The sequence below is a fragment of the Gallinula chloropus genome (genome assembly GCF_964237585.1).
Source record: "Gallinula chloropus genome assembly, chromosome: 3".
NCBI classification, from domain to species: domain Eukaryota; kingdom Metazoa; phylum Chordata; class Aves; order Gruiformes; family Rallidae; genus Gallinula; species Gallinula chloropus.
Window position 1 is genome coordinate 97,476,174 of NC_140087.1, and position 19,221 is coordinate 97,495,394.

Below are 19,221 nucleotides of genomic sequence, written 5' to 3' on the forward strand. Positions count from 1 at the left end.
CACCCAAGGAGTTTGACTGAATGAGTTTTCGATTTAGATCCTGCTTTCTGTGAGTGTCTGTAGATTCCCTCTTTGTAAAGGAAAAAATCCTCATACACATTCATTATAGCTAAAAAACAATGGGGAAAATCAGCAGTCAGTAAATATTGCTCCTATTTTGATTTGCTCCTTGCAGTTACCAGTGAGATTTTTGCTGTGTGTTGGACTGTGTAAGTGTACTTTGTAATTACACTAAATTCACTAATTGCTCAGAAGTTCCCTGCTGTGAGTGAGCCCAGGCAAATATCCAACAGAAATGTCACAAAGGTCTCTTGTCAAGTTAATTGGGTTTCCCTGTCATGGAAACTCCTAATCATGAACTTCTTCCAATACAGTAAGAAGAAATAATGCCTCATGTAGGCTTCAATGCATTTTCTCAATTCCAGTAAAATACAATTCTATGGAAAAAAATCTCTTCAAGGTTCATGTATACAATCCTCGGTTCTGACAAACACCTGCGTATTCAGGCATTTTACAGAGAGAGTTCATTAAGTACACAGCAACTGCCTTGTAGAGAACTGGATTGTACGTATCAATACATATTCATCCTGTTTTTCAGCTAAAAGCAGAAGAAAAAAGCCCTTTGTGCCCATAAAAATGAAAGGCCAAGGAGTGGATAAACTGCGCAAGAAAATTATGATTTGCATTTTATATCTATTAATTATTTCCTGGGAATATCATTCACTTGTTTTTCAAGAAAAATGCTTTGAGTTTCTTTTCTACAGTTGTTCTGCCGCCTTAGTACCATTTGCTTTGCCGTATGATGGGCTACCACATCCAGAGAAATGAAAATATTTTTCAGATCTAGATTACCTTTAGATTCCCGTGAATCACAAGCTTAACTCCAACTCACTTCTAGCTTATGGTTTTAACACTTAGACTGCCACACAGCTTGGAGTAGGAGAAACGGTGAAATCCATTTCCCTAAAGTCTTGCATTTTGTGAGTCCCACAAAGTGCAAGTTTCATGGACCGTATTTATGAGGTTGAAGTATTTATGACATATGTGCCTGGCATAGATTTGCAGTATCCAGGAAGGAAAGCCCATCCTGCAGTTTATTCTGTCTGGCACACTTTCAAATACCTTTTTCATACCTGAATATTTTCATAAAGTCAAAGCAAAATATCTGTATTTACAGCCTCTTGGTCTCAATCATACTTGGCTGAAAACAGAAAATATTCACAAATTTCAGGGGATGGAAAAGAACAGCTCAAAACATGGTCAAATGGTCCCATATGCACAGGATACCTGGCTAAAAATGTAGTTTGCTAATGACACTCCACACATAAAAAACATATGCAGAATAGCAACACATGGGGAATAAGCATCCACGATGCTACCTGGGTGGCAAGTCTGGGGGAGAACTATATGAATTAAATCAGGAAAAAACAGTTAAATGTTTTCAATTAATAATGTTAGAGCTACTGCTGAGTTGGCCACAGAACCACAGCTCACACATATTAACAGCAATAGACCAAGTGGAAAATAGAACTAGCTTTATTCTTGGTTTCTAGCTGCAAGCTCAGGACTGTTGGAGTTCTCTGCAAAGGCTTCTCCCATTCCCATATTCCCAGGCTCACCAGTGTATGGAGGCAGCAGCTTAAGTCCTGTGGATGTCCTTGTACCACTACATAAAATACCAGCTTTTGAGGTTTCTGAGCTGCAGAGCAGCCTGTGGAAGGGGAAATTTAAAGTGGTACAAGAGAATAGAAAGGAGGAAGAAGACTCCCACTGGCCTTAGTCCAGTTGAGGGTGTCAGCAGAGAAGCAAAGGGGACAAGTCATTCAATAAACTTACTGTAGAGGAGGCAAAGAAAAAGGGGTGAGTGCAAGGACTGCAAAATTCACTTCTCCCACAGGAAGTTTAAGATTACAGGATCCTATCTGTCATTGAGCTGAGACAGGAGAAGGTAGTTTCATTTCTAAACCACATTGCTCTTTGAAATCAAGGTCTATATGTTCATTTTCAGGAAGCAATTTATTCTTTATCAGCAACTCTAAATCAAACACACGTTCTTGGCTCTGTGAAGCCATACCTAAATTATTTCCACTTAAATGAAATAGAAAATTTTGAAGTGTGTTTCCAGAATAACTTTAGTCGACATAAGAAAATTGTATCTGTGATTCCATATAATATCTACATTTATGTGTCTGTTTGTATATATGTTTGCACATATTTGTATATATATGTAACTATATGCACTTATGTACATGTATATACTCAGCAATTAGGAGCTAAAGAACGGTGTGGTATTTGGAGTTTAGTAGGCTGGGTACATAAAGTGTAGAGTGGACAAACAAGTAATTCAAAATCAAGCCCTGAGATATTTTTATTTATTCAGTGACTTTGTCCTTGCGTGGACTATGACTTGGACAGGATGAGATGATCACTCTCCAGCAGCCAACTGTGTTCTCTCCCACACAGAAGAGATTTTGCATTTTCCCAAATGAATAGATTAATTATTAATGAATAAGAACAGGTAGCAATTTTCATAAGGTAGCCTGTAGCTTATGCACGAGCTATGTCTCAGTCATGCTGAGCTGTCAGACCTATGCATATAAATGCGGCAGATGCATTCCACTACGGATTCCTCAGCATAACACTCTTAAATAAGAATTTCTGTCTCAAAGACATAAAAAGTTATACAAAAAACCCTAAAAAGTGGTTGCTACAAAAGGAATTAAGTGCAGCACTGCACATTGATGCAGCCTGGTGCTTTCTCCAGATCTTCTTCTTGTGTCTGCAAACTAAATATCCCTTTTGTTCCAAGAACATGATAGCTGAAATTGTATTTTATGGTCAAAACTTTGACAAATTGCCAAGAATACGTTAGCTTTTCTTTGATTGAGACTGACTAATGTGACAGGATTGTTTTCCTACATCAGTGCTATAACTATCAAAGTATTTCCAAAAGTCCATTAAAAAGAAGACGAATGAGCAATATTAGATCATAGGCTTGAATGTTTTCAAAGCGTTAATGAAACTTCACTTTATGTTTATTTCAAAATAGATTTTTAAAAAAACCTATCATTTCATCATTGGCATCTGAAAGTGATAATTGCTCAGTTCCTGTACTACATAAAACACTGACATGTCAAAGAAACTTGAAAGCTGTATAATAGAAAGTTTCCTGCACCTACTGTTTCACAATTGTTAAAAAATACGTATTCTGCTTAACTTTGAATAGGCACAAAAACCCAAGAACATTCATCATCAAACAGGATGATATTCTGTACCATGATCTCAATAGGATTTTGAATGCTTTCCAGTCATTTAACATTACTTAGTACATTAAACAAGACTGGCCATAATTACTTTATAAGTTCTTGAGGAATGACAAGTGAATGAATAATGGAAAAATCTCTTTCAGTAGTTGAAGATCATTTGCAGGATGTTTTGGGAAAAAAAATAGTGTGATATGGGAAAAAAAATAGTGTGATGTGGTTTTAAATTAGGATTGTGCTCTGATTACTTTTGTAGTACAGGAAGATTTAAGAGTGAATTAGTGCCAAAGTATTGGGTCATAACTGTGCCTCATTTAAAAATCTCATTATAGTGAAAAAGAAAAAAATTGAAAGTGAGTTTGCTCAGTGGTATGCCGTCTCAGTTATACACTCTTCTTCAGATATTGATATTCCACATATAATATTACCTGAACCAGACACTTGGTCTGAAAAAGCAGCGACTTTAAAAAAAAAAATCATAAGAACTAGTGAGTGCTTAAAACAGAACATAAAAGAAGGTTCAATATAGATTATTTTCCATTGAAGATTTAGCACTGACGGATTACTCCAGCAAACTGTGTGTGCCTGACCTACAAATATAATACTAGAGAGCAGTCTGAAATTTTATCTTGAGGATCCTATTTTTTTCAATTTTCTTAAAATTGACAGAAAATACTGTATTCACTTCTAGATCAAATGCAGCATGGGAAAGAATATTTTCCTTGAGCAAACAAACTTGGGCCAAACAGAGAAGACTGATAATATTGATCTTGTTAAGTCTGAGCTTCAGATTAATTTCAACTTTCCACATAAAGAGCTTTAAGAAGTAATTTGAACTCCATGATACACTGAAATGAATTAAATCTAATAATCAAGAGCATTTAAATAATAAATTGGATGTTATCATCATTTGTTATATAATTGAGGGCAATAGAAATGGAGAAACTCCCTGAAGTGAAATGCTTTGGTTCTGCATCGGCTGTCCATCCAAGAGAGGTGGACATCCTTCACATTGACCTTTCCCCATTGTCCCAAACCCCACATCCCTCGACGTCTTCAGTTGCACTGTCCTAAGGTGTAAGCAGGAACCTGCATTTTCAGGTCCTTCCAGCACCATCCATGGCTACAACTGGAGACTGTTCAGGCTAAACTCCTTTGCAATCCCTCACTCCCTGCTGAAGTCTATTTCTCTGAAAGGTCTGGGGTCTTTGTTGTAAGGCTCAGTAGAAAACTTCAAAACTGATAGCCATTCACAACCAACAACAGCCTTTGGGCCAGAAAAGGGGAAATTTTGGGAGTATTCCCAGCAGTGAATGCTTTGTTGGAGGGCCCATATACCACAGCATTGCCTTCAGAGCAATTTTTCAACAAATCCAGCTCAAGGTCATTGTCCTCAATATGGGCTCTGATGCAGTATAGCTGCTTTTAAGGACATTACTTGCCCACCGAAGGTCCCAAGATGACCTATGGTGCATATACCTGTTTTATTCACAGTAGAATGCAATTTTTGTTTTCCAATATTTGGTACAAGGACATTGCAAAATTTATTTCAGGAGTAAAAATAATACTGTCATATTCAAAACTTACCATACCTTGCACTGGTCCTTTGTCCATGATTTCTTTCATTATATCGGTTTCCTGAGGGAAGGTGAGAGCAGCAGCACAGAGGGCAAGGGGAGATAGATAATACATTCTGTCAAATAAAATTAAAGCTCCTACTAATTTATTATTGTGTACATATAATCATATATTTTTATATATGTGTATATATATATATACTCCATATACCATTGCACTTGCATTTCTACTGGTGAATAATTGGTTTACCAAATGAAAAAAACCCTTCAGAAACATTTTTATGCACATTTATGACTGCATAATACTTTCTTTGCTATCTCTAATTTCTGTATGACCACAAAGCAGCACCTTTAAAGAGATGATGTAAAACTGAGAAACTATAAAGAATTTAAATTCTTCTGAAAATACAAGGGAAAATCACAGCTCTGATCTTCCAGTAAAGTGAACATATTTCCATATGCCAGATAATTTTTAAGCTGCAAAGGAGAAAAATGGACAAGAAAATAGATGAACTGAATGAACTTACTTTTGAGGAGACTCTATAGTGGGAGGCACACCTGTATAACCGATTGGATTCTTCTAAAGCATTGGGACATGGCCCATTTGTATAGTTTTTTCCATATTCACTTGACACATAACAGTGATTTTCATCTGATGGCTCCAGGTGATTATTCCAAAATGATGGATAACAAGCATAAGATACAACCCTGTTCAATATTGAAAAAAAGGCACAAAACAACCAAAGCCCATTAGAAGCATGCTTAAATATTTTTGAGGTTTTATTTCAAGTTTTTAACTGTTTTAAAACTGTAAATTTACAGGGTCCCTCTTTCTTCAGAAGTGTGAATGTCTCACATACTTAGTTAGAAGACATTCGCTGCAATTCATATACATCATGTTTATGATGGAAGTTTCAGTTGCAGCAGGCCTTTGGAATACTGGAAAATGTGTTTCAGCTCTTGTCCTAGTACATTCGCCTCATTAATGATGCAAGAAAATTCAAACTGAGTAAGATCAATAAATGGGCAATACTGCAAACAGGATCTGTTTTGCAAAATCAGCCTGTGAAATGGGCATATTTGCAGCAGATGGGTTTTTTTAAGAGAAATTAACCATTTACTATTTTTATCTTTATTTTTCTGTAGGAATTCTGGTGAGAAGTTACAGGTCTTTTTATTTCTTTTAGTGAACAAGTCTCAGACCTATTTTTCTGATAAAACAGAATATTTTCTCACATTTTGAATATTTGTTGAGATTTAAAAAAAATTTATATTCACTCTTTAAAGATTTGTGTAAAAAAAATTGGTCTCCTGTTGGCATATGAGTAAATATGTTCATTCTTCCCAAGAAAGGTACAGTTCTCTGATTAATAACAATAGCTGAATTGATACTACCAACAAAGTTCTGGAGTACACTACTTGAAATACTTGGGACAGAAGTACAAATTAGTATACAGCCTTGGAAGATGTTAAACACTGAGCTTTGATAAGTTAATGAAAAATTCAACTGTAAAGCAGTAGTGGGGAAAGCATTTTGACAGAGGCTGATGGCTTGGTTCATCCATCTTGATTCACAGCGGGAAAAAAATTCCAAATTCTCTGGAGTGATGCTGGCAGGAGAGACTTTGCCCAAGTTTTCGAAGTACATGGCAAGGAAAACGTGAGTCCAGATAAGGATCAGAGAGATGGTAAAATTGCAATTACTTATTGTAATTTTATAATTTTATTATTTTTCAGTAACATCCAAGTTTTTATGCTTACAAAGATGTCATGATTATGGATAAGTAATTGTTTTATCTGTTGTTTTCATTTTCCCATCACACTGCTCTTGACAAGGTTAAACTCCGAGACAGTATCCAGAATAAGGTTGAAAGACAGTTGGCTCCTGGTTATTGGCAGTGGTTAACATCCCAAGGAAACTAAAATGTCATATTATGCCATGATATCACAGGGGTATGTGTCTGGACTCTATAGCTCCTAAAAAAACCCTCTGGCTATTTCTTAGGAAAGCATATACTTCAAAATGTTTTCTAAATGTTTGAGGTTTTGGTCACCAATGAAATTTTTCCTACAACTCATTATAGATTTGCATTACAGCTTTCAATGTCATGGTTTTATTGTTTATCTACAGGAAATATGATTCATTTTTAACAACTTTAAATTAAATTCTATGTCCTACATAGGTGATCATTTCAAAATACTAAGTCAGTTCATCACTGGGCAGTTCCTATTCCAAGAAAGATTTCAAAACTCACAAAAATCCATGAATCATGGAAGGAAAGGTGCAACAACAAATGTGTGAATTTTATTTATTGTTTTCCATGAAACAAAGACAAATGTCTGAATAACAAAATTTCATCTGTGACACTGTAGTTGCAAGCTTCAAAGACTTGTAGGCATTTAACACTGATGTTGTCAGTGGAGTGATTGTAGAGGAGCTGTGATAACTCACCTGAGACTTAAACCCATGCTAATTTTGGATTTGAAAATCTCCAAAGTGCTAAATCAAAGGAGCTTTGAAGCACAGGTTAAGAACCCTCATTTCATCCACAAAGGGAGAAAGGCAGTGAAAATAAGTAGTTTCAAGTAAAGGTAAGGAGGAGTTTTAATACTTTACTCTGGCAATGCATCAAATGAACCACTTTTTTATACAGTGGCTTATTCTTTGGCCATTCTGACAGTTTAACTAGCTGAACATCTTTTTTACTTCAATAAACTAAAGAAAAGCATATATTTAAAATATACTTAGGACCTCAAATAACAGCACTCTAAATCTTCCACTTATTGTTTTATCCTTTCTAAGAGATATTGCTACATCCTAGTTTTCTGCAACATACTGCTAGATGTTTCCAAAACAATATACACATATCTGCCACAAAGGCCTATCAGAGAATTTCTTTTAAAAAGCGTAATTAAATTGTTCACCAAAGCAGGATATTTTAAAATAGATCATCCTACAGAAAGGTATCTATTCAAGAAGCTCACCAATTATACTGAGCTTTCTGAATGCGAAGAACTGAAAACTGTATTTCTATGCAATATGGAGGATAATTATGTTTGCATGTATATATTTAGTTGTCAAGATTTTTACAAGATGAACACATGTATGCTGCAGCTACTTTGGAGAAGACATGGCATTTTAGCATTAGCTTTCACTGGTAGAAAAATTGACCCTGAGGAGAATGTCTTTTTGCTTAGAAAATTCTTTATGCCCAAATCAGACAAACACATCCATGAAGGCAGTAATTCTGCCTACTTGAAAAAGAATTGTCCATCTAAAGCTGGTAGGTTGTTGAGCTGTTATTGGTTAGGTCTTCAATCTACTCCCTGGCAATCCCTTTTAATCCCTTCTGAGTGTCTGAATGTATTCTGGATTCCCAAATTACCAAATATACATGTGCTGTTATTAGTAATTTTAGAATTTATTATGCTTTGTTTCTATTGCTGAGTAGAAGGAAAAATTTGGTTTATATATATGCATACATAGTGTTTTTAAATGTATCTATCTCTATATACATAATCATTCTTGTCACCACTGATCACATAATTCCAAAAGAAATAAAGGGTTACTGCTGAGTGCATAGCAGGTAAGGTGAGCAAATATAGTCCTCAGAGCATGATCTAGCATCAGCAGGGCAGGAGCAGGTGCTCACAATCCAGTGTATGGAGTGGTATGACCCCTGTTCCTCATGTGTACTTAGAAAAACTCCCAAGGGAGACAACAGATGAGAAATTAGTCCGTGGGGTAGGGATATATTTCCTCTCAGTTGAATTTTCACAGTGGAGGTGTCACAGATTCTGCATGGATGGGTCTTAATTCTAGGACAATAGAAGTGAAGCACTGTACTACACGCTAGTGTAGTGCAGTTGCATGTGATCCAGATATGATAACTCATTCTGAAATAACTGCCACTTTTGAATCTTTCCACTAAACACAGTTTCTCCAGTCATGATTTGCATAATTTATCAGCTCTTTACTGAAACATGACTTTGTACATGCTGAAGCACCAGCACAACAGTAAACATTAAAACTTCTCAAGGAGAAGACATTTGCCATTAGAATCATAGAAGAAAAGCAGAAATAAATGTGAATTTGTTTATGTGCATATATACATCACATCTACATAAATACTACTAGGAGCAAACAGCATCCAAAAAGAAGCAGCCCAAGTCTGCAATGTGTTTATACATGGTTGATATGCTGGAGGGAAGGGATGCTATCCACGGGGACTTTGACAGACTGGAAAAATGGGTCCAGGTGAACCTCATGAGGTTCCACAAAGCCAAGTTCCTGCACAACTACAGGCTGAGAATGGATTGAGAACAGCCCTGAGAAGAAGGACTTGTGGGTGCTGACTGATGACAAGCTCAACATGAGCTGGCAGTGTGCACTAGAATCTCACAAGGCCTACCATGTGCTGGGCTGCATCAAGAACAGCATGGCCAGCAAGACAAGGGAAGTGATTCTGCTCCTCTACTCTGGTCTCATGAGACCCCACCTGGAGTACTGCATCCACCTCCGGGGTCCTCAGACTCCAGGGACACCTAATTTGGGCCTATCGATACTTAAAGAGGTCTGACAGAAAAGTGGGAGAGGGACTGTTCATCACAGATTGCAGTGATCGGGCAAGAGGGAATGGCTTTAAACTGAAAGTGAGTAGGTTTAGATTAGACATCAGGAAGAAATTCTTTAACATGAGAGTGGTGAGGCAGGTGGCCAGAGAGGCATCCCTCCCTGGCGGTGCTCAAAGGCAGGTTGGATGTGACTTTGGGCAACCTGGTCTAGTGGAGGGTTTCCCTGCCCATGGCAGAGGGTTTGGAACTAGATACTTGATCTTTGAGGTCCCATCCAACCCATACCTTTTTATGATTCTACAAATTCATCTGAAATTATGTTTATGTGTTGAACCTAATGAATATTTTTGTGGTTTTATTGTATTTATACCTTTGAGTTGTGAGATAAGAATATAACCTAAAACATGAGATTATGTTATTAGCAAGTTGGCCAAAACTAATAACGATAATATCCTTGTCATACACTGCAAGTGCTAAGATCTTGATGTATGAATCAGATCAAACCATGATTAGAAACAATTTTTGCATTCAAGTGTGTACTCCTTTTACTAAAGGAGTATTCCTAAAGGCTATAAGTTTTTCATTCTTGATTCCTTCCAAACTATGGCTTGTAACTGAAATGCCTAAAATTAATAACAATTAGAAACAGAATACAGATTTGTTCTTCAGTTAATGGGGGAAGACAGAAAGAGAGAGTTAAAACAGAAATTCAGCTCCACTTATAGCAGATTTCAGAGTTCACTGTTAATCAGGTTCACCATTAAGTCAGGTCTCAGCACTGGCCTAACCTCACAGAGCTTTATGAAAGTTTTCTATTGGCTTCACTGAGGACAGTTTAAGCCTGTACTAGATCTTCCTGAAAATCTATCAGAAACCTAAGATAAGCACAATTCAGAAATCAGGAAACTAGAAGCTGTAAAGTAACATCAAACACCTGCTGTGAAAATTTACAGGCCCACACAGAAAATCAATGTGCTTTCTCCCCATTGCAGGGTATGGAGATAATGAAAAAAATGTTTGCAATATACTGGCTCATAAAATAAAAGTCGCCTGGAAGTGTGAGGAAGAAAGCACTATTTAACAGTGCTCATTCAAAAGACACTTCATACTTTTATACCATAAATTTCCATTTTTTTTTATTGTCAACGGTTAAAGGTTATTGATTATGTGGTTTCAGCGACAAAAATTATTCAATTGTCAGTCCAGTGAATCAAAAGGGTTAGTTCTTTTTTTTTTTTTCTTTTAATGTGACACTATTTGCTCTTGGTCACTGTCACAGACAGTATATTGGGTTAGATGGATACGTGCTCATACCTAACATAGTCATTCTCATGTTTTTTCAGGTCTCTGTCCTCATATATATTTGGATATTTTCCTTAAGGTGTTTATTTGTGGCTGAAACTGTTGAAAAAAAGATTTGAAATATCACTTGAACTTAAGGAAAGAAAATTGGGATTGTTTATAAAAATAGGTAAGTAGAGGTATTTTCATGTGTGATCCTTTGATGGTGAAAGGGAAGCAGGCAAAGGTCTGTAAGAGTGGAGTGGTGTGGTACATGCTGGAGCTGGCTCCATGGGGAAAAGGAAGCTGGATGATTGACTAAGAAAATGGTCTGGGACTGCAGATATTTATTGGAGATCCACACAAACTCCAAAATTTCATGATGGTTCTCACAACTTCCTTGCAGATTCTTTATTCAGTCTTCTGCAAGAGGTTGGTGAATACCATGAGGAGTCTCAGATGACTGTGCAATAATGCTGATACCTGGGACTTTGGAGGTGAAGACAGATCATAGGTGTGCTCTGGTGATCTGAAGTGCCCTGTCTGTATGCTTCCAGGCTTACATCAGTCAGAAAGCCTGTTCTGCACACCACTTTCACACTGGTACTATTGTGGTAAGTCAGGGAGAAATCTCACTGTTGCATTTACATAAACCAGCATGAGCTCCTGTGTGGGTACAGTTAGGTTAAAACACTGCATACAGCTTTAACCTGCCTTGCTTTCCTTATAGAAATAAATTCTTGTATACTTAAACTGCCTCTGCAGAACAGTCTGTGTCACTTACCAGACTGGTTCAGGTAAAAAAAAATAAATACAGCTTTCTCTTAAGGGCTTACAGTGGTTGTGCCTATGCAGGGATAACAGTCAGGGGGAACAGAAGACTGGGAGGTGTTCATTAGGGATTTTCCTCTAAAAATAGCTTGCTCCCACTGCTGTGGAGATAATACTCATTAAAATGGATCTCTTATGTACTCCAGCAATTCTCATGCTCCTATCTTTAACATGGTAGGCAAGCAAACAGGCCAGTGAGAAAGAGTTGTATTTAGTCTTTTAAGAGCATGAGCTACTTATTAAACAAAGCCTGTTCTTCTAGTCACACAAAAGTATTGCTTGAAATGTTAAGGTATTCCTTATATCTAAGGAAGACATTTTTTATGATGAGGATGGTGAGGCTCTGGTTACCCAGAGAAGCTGTGGCTGCCCCCTCCCTTGCAGTGCTCAAGGCCAGGTTGGATGGAGCTTTGGGCAGCCTGGTCTAGTGGAGGGTGTCCTTGCCCATGGCAGGGTTATTGGAACTAGACCATCTTTGAGGTCCCCTCCAACCCAAACCGTTCTATGACACGGTGATTTTTATTTCTTCAAGAATGAAGCCCTTGACTGTACCTACATACCGTGCTGGAGTGGAATCTATTACTGTCCACTGTAATCACTCACCTAAAGACTCTCCCATTCAAAACCCAGACTAGTTTAGTGTTTAAACACTGAAATAGAAAGACAGGGAAACACTTGATGTAAACCCTCCCCATAACAATACAAAATCTTTGTTAGATCAGAAACAGTTTGGTAGCCTTGAAGAAAGCAGAATGACTGTTTTATCTACTGTGTCCATGTGAATGACAGCTCTTTGGTCTTTACCTGGATCCTCAGACTGCCATAACTGCTATGAAGTCTGGTGTGTCACATCTAACATTCTTTTGTTCTTTCCATGGTTTGTGTATTTTTTAGCTAAAATTAAAAGCAGTCTGACAGCACACCAGAGATCTCCCTATCAGTATCAGGTATATCAAAGACAAAGTACGGGATGAGAGTGTATGAAAATGAGAGAGGAGATAGATTTTGGTGTGGAACAGGAAGTATCATTTCATTATTTTTTTTAATTGTCAGAAACAGGGGAATTTAAATATGCAGTATATAAAATCTCTTATGAAAAACCCTCCTAGAAGCCATTTCCAGGTACATGAAATTCAAGGAGTTGACTGGGAATAAGCAAGACAGATATGCCATGGCAAATTATGCTTCACCATGATGATATAATATGATGACATGATCTGACTATCATAAAATATGACTCCAAAGAGAATAAGAAAAGCTAAAATTTCAGCAGCATTTTCAGCATGGTCTTCTGAAGTGTTCTTCTAAGTCAATTGGAGAGATACTGGACTGGATGAGTTACAAGATCAATAACTGAACTGGACTGGCACACTGAAAGGTCAATGTATCAAAGTGACTGGTGTCTGTTTAGTACCAGCATTCCTCAGGAGTCATTGCTGCTGTGGCAATGCTGCTTTGCATCTCTATTAACAATCTGGAGAGTGCAACATAAGGGACCCTCAGTAAATTTGTGGAGGATGCCAAATTGCTGGGCATCCATCAGTATGCAGGGCTGTCATTCAGAGTTGGAGTTGACAGAAAACTCAGTAAGTTTAACAAAGGCAGAAGCCAAATCATGCCTCTGAGACAGAATTGTCCATGCACCAGAACTGACAGGACACTGCCTGTGTAGAAAGCAGTTTTATAGAGAAGAACCTTGGGTCCTGATGAGCAGAAAGTTGAATGCGAGTGAGCAGTGGGCACTTGCAGCAAAGGTGGACAATCACTACCATGTTGTGTTGCCAAGAGCATAGCCAAGACATTGCAAAAAGTTATTATTCCCCTCAAATTCTGGGGGGTTACATCTGAGGTACCATTTCAGTTATGGGATCCCTGGTAAAGACACTGACAAACTGAGCAAGTCCAGTGGAAGGCAGTTAGAGAGCTGAAACATATGATATCCAAGGAGGAGCTGAGGCAGCTGGATTCATTCAGCCCAGAGAAGAGAAAGCTAAAAGGCGATCTAATTACTGGCTGCAACTACATAAGCAGAGGTCACAGAAGAGACAGAACAAGACTCTACTTGGAGATGGACAGCGAAAAGCTGAAAGGTACCAGTCACAAACTGTACCAAGGAAAATGCTGGTTAAATATAAGAAAAAAAAAAGTTTGACCACAAGAGTTGCAGGGAGAACTGCTACAAGAAAGGTTGTGGAACCTCCCTCCTTGGAGGTACTCAAGGGACACAGCCTGAGAAGCCCAATCTAATTTCAGAGTCATGCTCTGAGCAGAATGTTGGATTATCTGACCTCCAGAAAGTTAATTCCAACTGAAATAATTCTGTGATTTTATACATTATTATGTGTCACTTAAAAATCGTATAGTTCTTGCTACTGTTTTGTGTTCTGGCACAGACTTGGGATGGGATCACTACAATTTGCTTTGTAGAAATACGATGTTCAACCCTTCTGAATATTCAAAATGTAGTCTCATGCAACTGGATGTTTTCTCACAGTTGTTTAGCGTGAGGAGCCTGTATCTCAATAGCCATAGAAGGTTTGAGTCCACTTATGGTATTGTCTTTGACATAAAAATAAATACTTTACTGTTAGTCTTGATGTTAGAGAGGCTACTATATCCTCAGTTGTGTTACCACTTACGACAACATGTAGAAATAACAAGACTTAAATAGGAGCTGGGTGGTTGCAGAGTTTTCTTACTGAGAACTCTCATTAAAATTAGTTTTCCCTTCTTTCTTTGGGAATGCTTCACAGTTCCTGGGCTTCATGAAAGTGATTTAAAGAAGGTGTAAATGAGAGACAGTGATAGCGCTGGTGAAGTAACACAGTTAATCTGACCTAGGACAGAGCTAACTGCCTCTTTTCTGAAAGGTCAGAAATCAATGTTGTAACACAAGCAACATTGTAACTTAATCAACAGGTTCAAGTTAAAATAATCAAGTTAAAGCTAAAATATTTACCCATGTGTTTTCAGATATCTCCAAGCACCATCAACACTTCCACCATTACATCCATGTTGATTTCTTGTATCACAAGAGATCAAGTTCTGAACTGAAAGGTTGTCTGTGATCTGCCCCTTGGAATGAATAGTTATTCTATCTGCCGCAACACCTGTTTCAAAATAAATTTTGTTATTATAAACAAAAAATTACTCACAATTTCAGGCTGGTTATTGTGAAAGACAGACTAAAATACAATGTCAGTATTTTCTGGCTGTGCATTTTACAAAGCAACACAGATACAACCTGTACAGACTTCCAAGACAGAGGACTGTGAAACTGCAGGGCCTCATGAGCAACTTTGCTGTAATATTTTAAATCTATAGATTTACAGGTTATCTTTAAATCCCACATATCTAAACAACAGATGAGGCATTTACATAATTTAGTCTGTTAGTCTTTATCATGTTTGTAAATGCTTATTCATATCTAGTTGACTTCAACAGAAGATGCAAATACTTCCCCACTTCTCTGGAGCTGAATCTCCATATCTCTTCAATTTTTTTCTCCTAACTGTCCTTCCTTTATTTGAGAAAAAGAAAAGCAAAAAAGAACAGTCTGGTGAAGAGGAAAATCCAAACCTGTAAGTATGTATAGGTTTTACTGGAAAGAATATTTGGAATTGCTGGTATTAATGTAGAGATGTGGGATTCATTGGACATCCTTCCCTTAATGCACAAAATTCTTCTTCTGAGACAGGCATCTTAGGTGTCTGAACTCAATCAGGTAGTAATAATTTTAAATTCTTACATATTTACGTACTGATTTAAAGGCAAACTAGGTTAACTAGATTGTAGGTAAAATTAAACATCTTCTCTTTCTTTAATGGGTGACAGTGAAGCAATTAAGCCCTGATCCCAGTAATTACCTGCTCTTAAATTAATTTTTTTTTATTGTTAGGACTTTATCTTTAACCCTCAAAAATAAATTTTAAATTTCTATTAAAATCTAAAGTCCCATCAAAATCAACACCGACTTCAGTGAACTTTGGGCAATAGTTCAGCAGAGTGAATCTGGCAGACCATGACTGTATTTTGTGCTTTAGTGAGGTGTCACATGATAATGAATTTATCTTCAGAGGTTTAAAAGCTTTTCTCTGCAGTTTTGCAATACTTATAGGAATTATGCATGATAAGATGCAACAATACAGCAGTGTCATTTCCCTATTCACTGTAACATGCCTATTGACTCTGCAACAACTATTCTTACAATGAGGATTGAAAATTCAGATTGGAAATATTAATGCACCCAGACAACATGGGAGGGGATCTCATAATATTTAGCATCAAAAATAATTATGTGAATTAAAGTCATAAGCTTCACTTCTGAAAGGAGAAATTTAGACTGAATATCGAGAAAGTCTTCCTCTCAGTGAGTTCTGTTTATCTCTGCAGTAATCTATAGCAAGATCTGTTAGAAGCTCTCCAGGTCTTCCTTTTTAAAACTACACTGGACAAGACATAATGGCAACGGAGTGTGTTCACTCTGGCTTTGGCAGGGAGCTGGGATTCACTGACCCAAATGCTCCTTTCCTTCTCTTACTGCTGTGATTTAAAGGAGCAGTTGCAGAAGCCTGAACCCATGAGGATCCACTGGCCGGATCAAGTCATAAAGATTAATTGCATAATTTTTTTTTTGCTATTTTTATATATCCCAAGGTGTACTGAGACTGGTTGCAGCATAAGGAAAAAGAATGAGCATAACTGATTGCTGTAGCTTCTTTGGAGAAAGTGACAAAAAAACCTTGTGTCCATTTTTCATAAAACCAGGGGTTGTAGCACACGAGGTGGGTTGCATTACTGAATTTCTTTGCTAACACAATTTAAAAATAGCTTCTTCCACAAATATGAGCAGTTTCAGTGTTTCATTCTCATAAAATTATTTAGAAGATTACATTTAATTTACCTGCAAGTGTTGAACATTGGCAAATTTCACAAATATATAAAGAGATATTAAAAAATAAAGCCTACTTTTTTTAAGCTTTCAAGTCAATTATGTATCTGTGCAAGCAAGGGATGCTGTTGCATCCCTTACTCTATCAATTATGATAAAATGCATAAGGTGGTTCATTCTCTACTTTTTATCATCTATGTCACAGGAACTTAAGGAAAAGAGCTCTACATCTTAGACTGACTTTTTAAAGTCTTTTGGACAACCTAGAGGGAAAGCTGTAGCAATTTTAAATATTCCTATTTGCTGGTAAAAGGTGAACAGCAAGCTGAAACTACTTCATTACTACTCACTACAAATTTTTATCACACATCTAAGGTATAATGATGATTTCTTTAAAGAAGAAAAAAAATAATTACTTGCGGTTGAAAAAGCCCAGGATGCTCCACAGTTTCGTTGATCCAGAGGATCATGAATCCAGTCAGGCCATGCATAAGTGGCTGCAAAAAATGCAGGAAATTTTTCTTCTGGAATTGAGCTTCCCTAAAACAAAATGCAGGAGATTTGTATATGCTTCATTTTCTAATCTTGCCTTAAATTTTACCCTAATATTATTTTGAAACAAGCTGTGACTTCCCTAACATCCCTATGGTGATTGTGCTGTGATAGGATGCCCCAGACCCTTAGGGAGCCAGGGGCTTCTGGCCCTCCACCAGATGGGCTGGAAAGCTGAGCTCCTCAACTGCCAACCTGAATAACCTGTCCGGTTTCTCTCTGATTTTTATCTCAAACAACATTTTCCCATGAGATGTTAATTATGATCCAGCTGACATTTTTTGAAAGAAAAGGCTTCCTACACAAATAGCAGTGTAGTTAGGTACCTGTTACCCTGTTCTCCTTGACACTGGGATGTGGGTAGGAAATTTTCATTATCATGAGGGAGACATCAGTACAGTGTATCTTTGGTTTACACAGAACTTTTTCAATACCCAGCACTTATTCTTGCTCCAGAATGAAAACCAGTGATTTTCTTTCTGCTTTGCAATCTGATGTTGAGCTGATGAGAATTCATGGTCTGCTCAGTAAAGCCATTTGGACAGGCATTTTTTTGCATCTTTATCTCTGAGTCCTAATTTATGTCCTCCAAGCTTTGCACAAATATCTCCATATGCAAGAGCCATCTGGTACAACTGTTAATAATCTGCTCAGTGTTCAAAATATCAAAAACATTGATCCATTTTTTTCTTACTGTTGAACTTTATGGAATGATTGCTTATGCTGTGCAGGGAAATAGAACATAACTGCAATATCAGTCCCTCCAGTCTACCAGTTTGTCTCAAACAATTGTTGATAATATTTGTTCCAGAGGAAAATACATTACACAAAATATGAGAATTTTCTCTTAAGCAAAATGTTCCCTGACACTTCTTTCTTACAAGCAGGCTCATACTCTGAAGCACAATACCTTCTATTTTTTCAAAATATTTTATTTTATTTCAATTTATTCAGTCTTCAAATTCTACGTGTCCTTACTGAAGCATTTTTCTAAATTGCTTATGTGACTTATAAGACTACATACCCTGTTCTTCCTAAGATGATTAAAACATTTGTGGTCAGTTCTTTCAAACTATTTCCAGACTCTTTGAGTAAACAAGCTTTACCACTTTGTCTGCATCCAGATCACTTTTTTGTGTACACTAGGAAACAGCAGTGCCTCCATCCAGCCAGCACATATGGATTTTCTTCCCACAGAAAACCAGTGGTTGAGAAGAAGTGGATAAGGAAAAAAGAAGCTTGTACCTGAGGTTTATATCTGATATTATATTGGAATTCATCCACACAGACAGGTTGCTTCTAGATTTACTAGTTTAGAGGCAGGCTGTTTTTAAAGTATGCTGCAAGATGTTAAGTCACTTTTAAAAATTTTACCTCCACCCATAACAAGCCAGTAATCTTTTAAATCTTGCTAAAATATTAATCTCAATATTTTGATTAATTGCTTTCAAAAGTTTTTTTTTTTCAAAAGCTTGTTAGATACATGGGACTTGTAACCTCAAATGACACACAGAAAGCAACAGCTAAGTTCAAGAATATCTTGCTAAATTATCATTATGTTGAGTATTAATTAACAAGCACAAACACAAGATTTACTGAGAAGATTAATCATACTGGCAAAACCCCAGACAAACAACATTTTTTTACAAGCTAAAACTGCTTACTATCTACTGGTAAATCAGCACAATTTGGCAACAATGGTTTAGCACACATAAGTGGGCAATGGCTGCTACAAATAAAGAAAGGTTGGACCAGATGATCCATGAGATCCTTTCCAACCTGTCATTCTATGATTTTCATTGGCTCTATGACAATGAGGCAGTTGTGAAAAGAAAATTCTAAATAGGTCTTTTGTCTGAGCCAATGTGTTGCTTTACATATTCCTAAACAACTGCCAATGTATTTAATAGTCTCAATATTGTAAACCCCAGAGCAAATCCCTCATTAACCCTCAGACTTGTCATTTAGAAAAGCAGGATTGACCTGTAGCCAGAAACATTAGCTTTTTTTCTAGGAAATTGCCTGGTATTGAGAAGCACTGCAGGTCTGTGACAAATAGGAAGCCCTGACAATTGTTTCTCAATGTATGTTCATGGACCACCATCAGACAGCACAACGCAATCAGAAAAATTACTTGCAAACTATTTTTAAACCTTCATATGTATTCTCTGCAGTGAAGCTAGCAGTCTGGCCAAAGTGTGAAGGTAAGGAGGTATAAAAGAATTCCCAAACTTCAGATGAAGACTTCTTC

The 19,221-nt window shown here is 37.1% G+C and overlaps 1 protein-coding gene across 1 annotated transcript in view; it reads right to left on the reverse strand.

The window, feature by feature from the left end:
- Positions 1 to 19,221, reverse strand: part of TINAG (tubulointerstitial nephritis antigen) — a gene marked incomplete at both ends in the record, with an annotated part of 48,039 nt that overhangs the window by 15,618 nt on the left and 13,200 nt on the right. Inside the window, 5 exons of the mRNA XM_084262045.1 lie at positions 4 to 109; positions 4,856 to 4,901; positions 5,368 to 5,548; positions 14,487 to 14,637; positions 16,835 to 16,958. Coding sequence (XP_084118171.1) covers positions 4 to 109; positions 4,856 to 4,901; positions 5,368 to 5,548; positions 14,487 to 14,637; positions 16,835 to 16,958 — 608 coding nt within the window. The remainder of the gene's footprint in view (positions 1 to 3; positions 110 to 4,855; positions 4,902 to 5,367; positions 5,549 to 14,486; positions 14,638 to 16,834; positions 16,959 to 19,221) is intronic.